The sequence below is a fragment of the Panicum hallii genome, chromosome 3, assembly GCF_002211085.1.
Source record: "Panicum hallii strain FIL2 chromosome 3, PHallii_v3.1, whole genome shotgun sequence".
In the NCBI taxonomy this organism is placed as follows: domain Eukaryota; kingdom Viridiplantae; phylum Streptophyta; class Magnoliopsida; order Poales; family Poaceae; genus Panicum; species Panicum hallii.
Genome location: NC_038044.1, coordinates 61,154,516 through 61,160,515, shown reverse-complemented (window position 1 = coordinate 61,160,515; position 6,000 = coordinate 61,154,516). Strand labels below are relative to the sequence as shown.

Here is a 6,000-nt window from a genome sequence, read left to right as displayed (position 1 = left end):
CACCTAGACATAATATATATCTAGATGCATAACAAAAACTATGCATCTAGAAAAGTCAAAATGACTAATAATTTAGGACGGATAGAGTATTACGCAAAGTGTATTATTAAAGATCTTCCCCTGATGGTTAACCATCACCCAAGGTTCCTTTTCCCCTGTACCTGACGGTGACTGTCAGTGATATCATGAACTCCCGCCATGTTTTTCAATCCGCTGAAATTCAAAAGGTAGCTCGAAAAGAAATTCGACGCCAGAAATTCAAAAGGTACTTCACCTCGTATTTATTTTCTTGGACCTGTGGAGCAACTCAGGACAATTAACTACACATATTTTTTTCCCCTGCTTGCTACATTGCTTTGTTTTATAATCGACCGGGATCTTACCGTACCTTAAATTGTTGTTCATGTACTAATACGCAACATGTAACTTTAACAATTTCAGTTCACGTTTCATAAAGTCAATGGTTTCCTACATAAGGACTAAGTGGCTGGTTGAAGAATTCCAAGCATCAGCAGAGCTTGCACATGATGAAACCATGGAGATGGAGATCTCACACCCCTTGCTCTTAGCCTCTCTTCTTCTGATTCTGCCCTTCACATGGCTACTCGTGCGCCTGCTCTCGGCTTCACCTCGCGAGCGCAGTAGCGGCCATGGCCGGCGCATCCCTAGCCCGCCGGCGCTCCCCGTCTTCGGCCACCTCCACCTCCTCAAGAAGCCGCTGCACCGCTCCCTCGCCGCGCTGGCCACCCGCTACGGCGACGGCGCCGGCCTCCTCCACCTCCGGTTCGGCGCCAAGCCGGTCGTCCTCGTCACCTCCCCGGCCGTCGCCGGCGAGTGCTTCACCGCCCATGACGTCGCGCTCGCGGACCGCCCGGGGCTCAGCTCGCGGCGGCTGCTCACCGAGGACTGCCCCGCCATCGCCATGTGCAACTACGGCCCGCTCTGGCGCCAGCTCCGCCGCCTCGCCACCGTGCACGCCCTCTGCGCGCACCGCCTGGGCGCCACTGCCGGCGCGCGCGACGCCGAGGCGCGCGCCATGGCGGCCAGGCTCTGGCGCGCCGGGCCCGGCGCCGTCGCAGTGAAGACGACGGCCTACCAGTTCGTGGCCAACGTGATCATGGCCATGGTCGCCGGGCAGCGCATGCCCGAGGAACAGGTACCAGCACAGAGATCACACAGATATCTAGCTAGATCGATGTCCATGACCGTTCGTGTCGGCGTGCGTGCAGGTCCTCCGGTTCAAGGCGATGACGGAGGCGGGGCTGGCGGCGGCTGGTGCGGCGAACCGGCACGACTCCCTGCCGGTTCTCCGGCTGCTGGACTTCGGGAGGACGAGGAGGAGGCTCGCCGGCCTCGCCAAGGCGCGCAGACAGTTCGGCCAGAGCATCCTCGACGACTACAGGCGGCGTCACCCCCGCGGCGCCGACGCCAAGGAGACTGCTTCAAGGACGGTGATCGGCGACCTTCTCCGGTCGCCGGAGCCGCTGGACGACGTGGTCATGCGCTCCGTGTGCCTGGTGAGTAGAGTCAACTAGCTCGCTCTCGTTGCACACGCCAACAACCTGCAAGCGTCGTCGTCGTCATACGTATGCATATGGAATTGTGGACAATGTGTACCGCACTGGCCATTAGCCTTGTCATTCCCATTCCCATTAGCTTATTAATTCATCGCAATAATTCAGTGTCGTTTGCATTTTCAAAACTGACTTGTCTCAAAAGAAAAAGTTTGAAACTGACTTCTTTTATTACGAGAAAAGTTTGAAACCGACTTTCTTTTATTAGGAGAAAAGTTTGAAACCGACTTTCTTTTTCCGTAGAAAGTTTGGAACTGACTTTGGCGTATACTAGTGCTAGTTATAGCTTTTGAAATTGGACAGTTCATATGTTCGCACTAGCTGTTTGTTAATTCATTAGACCAGTACTCCATTTGATTGTAAATGCATGATGTTTTAGACATTTGCCAAGGTCTTAAAGCAACTTTCATCATAATTTCATAAGTAAATACGAGAGTATAAATTATTTTATTATGAAATATGAAATTACATTTCACAACAAATCTAATGAGATAGATTTACTCAAAATCAACAGTCAGAGTTACAAAAAGTTTAACCGCACATATTTTAGAACGCTGCACATACAAATGGAGGTAGTACTATGATAAGGTGGACTACAATCTCCTATAGATTGTACCAATGGCACTCCAATATGTATTTTCTTTGCATGAACTCAGCACAACCACTCCGGTTTAGTCTATTCTGCTCCAGTCAAACTCCTACTTTAGAACGTGTGTGCAGTTGACTTTTTAGACATGGCTATCTCAGTACTCCAATAATTATTCAGATTAGAGGTATCAGCATCTACAAACAATAGAAACTCTAGCTAGTTAGCCAATCTAATATGTTCGATAGTGTAAGTCCCTCCATCTTAAATTATTAGTTATTTTGGTTCTTTAGTTATAAAGATTTTGGTATACATCTAGACATAATATGTACCTGGAAGCATAGTAAAACCTATACATCAAGCTAAAACGACTAATAATTTAGAACGGAGGGAGTAATATGCAACTGTTGGAACATATTTGAATTGTGAACTAAACCTCCTGCACCATGCACATGCATGTCGTTTCAGAGCTTACTGCAAGCAGGGACCGACACGTCCTCCAGCACGATCGAGTGGGCGATGGCTCTCCTGCTCAACAACCCAGATGTGCTCGGGAAAGCAACCGCCGAGATCCACTCCGTCGTCGGCACATCCCGACTGCTCCAGGAGTCCGACCTCGCCGGACTCCCCTACCTCCGGTGCGTCATCACCGAGACCCTCCGGCTGAAGCCGCTGGCCCCGAGCCACGTCCCCCACGAGGCGTCACGGGACTGCGTGGTCGCCGGCGGCTACGCCGTCGCGCGCGGGACGATGGTGCTCGTCGACGTGTACTCCATGCAGCGGGATCCTGATGCGTGGGAGGAGCCGGAGAGGTTTCTGCCGGAGAGGTTCATGGCGGGTGGCGAGGTGGATGGGGAGAGCAGGTGGATGATGCCGTTCGGGATGGGGCGGCGGCGGTGCCCCGGCGAGGGGCTCGCCTTGAGGACGGTGGGGGTTGCGTTGGGGGTTATGCTGCAGTGCTTCGAGTGGGAACGGGTTGGAGGGAAGGAGGTGGACATGAGGGAGGGCTCGGGTCTCACCATGCCCATGGACGTGCCTCTTGTGGCTTTATGCCGTCCGCGTGCAGAGATGGAGACACTGCTCCAGAGACTCTGTAGAAAGTAGTTTGTGCTTTACCAAAATCATTTGGTTTGATCTGTATATTTATTGTCACTTTTGATACATATTGCTGGTGAATAATCCTCTCTCACCTCCACCATTTTTACCATGCAATTAAACACATCAACCATGTCACGTCGAGCGGCGCGCCCAGGGTGGGGGACTTGTACCCGGCGCTGCGGTGCGTCGACCGCCTGCTCGGCGGCGACGCGACGCGCTCGTCGGCGGGTTCCACGTCCGGCGCGGCACGATGATCCTCGTGAACGCTTGGGCGATTCAACGACACCCAAACTCTGGGACGAGCCCGAGCAGTTCAGGCCAGAGCGGTTCTTGGACGCTGGCACGGTGATCGCCCGCACCCATGCTGCCGTTTGGGCTAGGACAAAGGCGGTGCCCCGGGGATGGCCTGGTGATTCATCTTGTTAATTAGCTTGGTGCTTGGTACTGGCGGCGCTCGTGCAGTGCTTCGGGTGAGATGTCGGCGGCGAAGGCAGTGCCGTTGACATGGCCGAAGGTGGAGGAATGCCGATCCCGATGGCCAAACCGTTGGCTGCTGTGCGTCGGCCCCGGGAGTTTGTGCAGAGCATGCCCTCTGCTTTCCGCTTGATGAACTGAACAGAGGTCTCTGAAGAATAAGCAGAATAATGTACCATTATACTTGGGCTGTTCGGTAATCTGTAATAATCAGGATGCTACCAGTGATAGTAAGAATACATGGAGTTACGTTGATTGAGATGATGCAGCGAACGGTCATGCTAAGAATATTACGACTGGATTGTGCTTTCAACTTCAAAAATTCAAACTATTATAACTAGGTAAATGCACCCTCTAATATTTTTCCTTCTTTATAAGTTGTGCTATCAAAACTATTACATTATTCTCCCCAGGAGGTAACTGACCTGTTTGCTTCTTGCATTTCGGATGAGGTTAATGATGATCTATGCAGACCGTTCTCGAACGAAGAAATAGGCAATGCTTGGTCCGTTGAAGGCCCCAGGGCCGGATGGCTTCCCGGCCAGATTTTTTCAGCGGAACTGGGGTCTGTTGAAGGATGATGTGATTGCAGCAGTCAAAGCTTTCTTTTTGGAAGGAAATATGCCGGAGGGGGTGAACGACACTGCCATTGTTCTTATTCCAAAAATCCAACATCCAGAGAGGTTGAAGGATGATAGAGGTTGAAGGTGTTAGAAATCTAGGCAATTTTCGGTATATTTTAATTCCAAATATTACTAGCAATTTCATGACATAGATGAGTGATAATGTGTTTAAGAGATATGTGCATGTGTTCATGTTATTCTCACTAATAAGCATGAACAAATAATTAAACCAGAATAGGTTTAGTATGTACCCCAAGGCGGGACCAGTGCCGGGGGCACCGGTTGCGCCGTTACCAGCTGGAATAGACATGCTATTCGACTGGCCTTGCTTGAAGTAGCCGAACTAAGTCGATGCAGGAAGGTGTTCGCAGTGCAGTCCCACGAACGGTTACGCCGGGAAGTAGACGAAGTAGTCGTTCGCACGAGCGGTTACGCCGGGAAGTAGACGAAGGAGTCGTTCAAGGAGCGAGCAGTCGCGTCAAGACGCTCCCCAAAAACCTAATTGCCCGCGTCCCGTGTAGGACCTTCAGCGAGCAGAGGTTCCGGAGGCCCTGCTCTCGCTAGACCTGTGCGCGCAGTGCTAGCGGTGGGGAAGGCAGAAAGCAGCTGAGGGAGAAGGGAGAGGTCTCCTGAAGAGTCATTAGTATCGACATTAACTCTCTGTTTTAATGCTCTTTATGACGGCACCGCACCGCCTCGCCTCGCCTCGCCTCGCCCACGGCTCGGCGAGGCGAGCGAGCGCGCGCGCGCGTGTGGTTCACCGTACTCCTCTTACCGGCTTCTCAAGTGGTGTACACGAAGTCCACCTTTTAAGTCGGTTGAGATTCTCCTCAATTCCCGGTACGGAATTAAGTATTGATTCCCTAGCATTAATAGTGGGCTTTAAATTCTTTTAATGCAATGGAATGAATGGGCCAAGCCCATTACTCCAACAGAAGGATTATAGGCCCATTAGCCTGTGTAATGTGGTCTATAAGGTAGTGTCTAAATGTTTGGTGAACAGGTTGCGCTCTCTCTTGGAGGATCTTGTCTCGGAGAACCAGAGTACTTTCATTCCGGGACGCTTAGTTACTGATTATATTCTCATTGCTTGAGTGTATTCACGCCATTCAGCAGAATGCGGGGGGTAGGAGAAATTTCTGTGCGTACAAGCTGGACCTCGCTAAGGCGTACGATGGTGTGGACTGGAATTACCTATAACAAGTTCTTGTGAAGCTGGGCTTTCATAGTCGTTGGGTACAATGGGTGATGGCCTGTGTCACCGCTGTACGCTACACAGTTCGCTTCAATGGTGTCCCTTTGGACATGTTCCGGCCTACACGTGGTTTACGGCAAGGTGATCCACTTTCGCCGTATCTTTTCCTCTTTGTTGCTGATGGGCTGTCTAGGATCTTGCGCAGGGACGCGGCAGCAGGAGCTATGGAGGGCATCAAGATCTGTAGGCGAGCCCCGGAGATTATGAGTTTACTATTTGCCGATGACATTTTGCTTTTCTTTCGGGCATCGTCAGCTCAGGCCGGTCAGGTGAAGAACGCCCTTGCAACATATTGCCGTGCAACAGGAGAGATGGTCAATTTCGACAAGTGTTCAATCCTGTTCAACGAGAATCAGTATATGGAGGTGATCAGGTCTGTCAAGGAGCAGC

At 51.3% G+C, this 6,000-nt stretch overlaps 1 protein-coding gene across 1 annotated transcript; it reads left to right on the top strand.

Moving 5' to 3' along the window:
* Nucleotides 1-326: 326 nt before the first annotated feature.
* On the top strand, nt 327-3,321 carry LOC112883852 (cytochrome P450 81D1-like). Its single transcript, XM_025949106.1, has 3 exons — nt 327-1,156; nt 1,230-1,517; nt 2,629-3,321. Exons 1-3 carry the CDS (start codon nt 461-463, stop codon nt 3,262-3,264), a joined length of 1,620 nt encoding a protein of 539 aa, XP_025804891.1. The 5' UTR covers nt 327-460; the 3' UTR covers nt 3,265-3,321.
* The last annotated feature ends 2,679 nt before the right edge of the window (nt 3,322-6,000 follow it).

Excerpts from the sequence above, each read along its gene's own strand:
- LOC112883852 (XM_025949106.1), top strand. The coding sequence starts at position 461 with ATGGTTTCCTACATAAGGACTAAGTGGCTGGTTGAAGAATTCCAAGCA. Across the intron at positions 1,157-1,229 it reads AGCGCATGCCCGAGGAACAG|GTCCTCCGGTTCAAGGCGAT; the intron begins GTACCAGCACAG and ends GCGTGCGTGCAG. Across the intron at positions 1,518-2,628 it reads TCATGCGCTCCGTGTGCCTG|AGCTTACTGCAAGCAGGGAC; the intron begins GTGAGTAGAGTC and ends ATGTCGTTTCAG.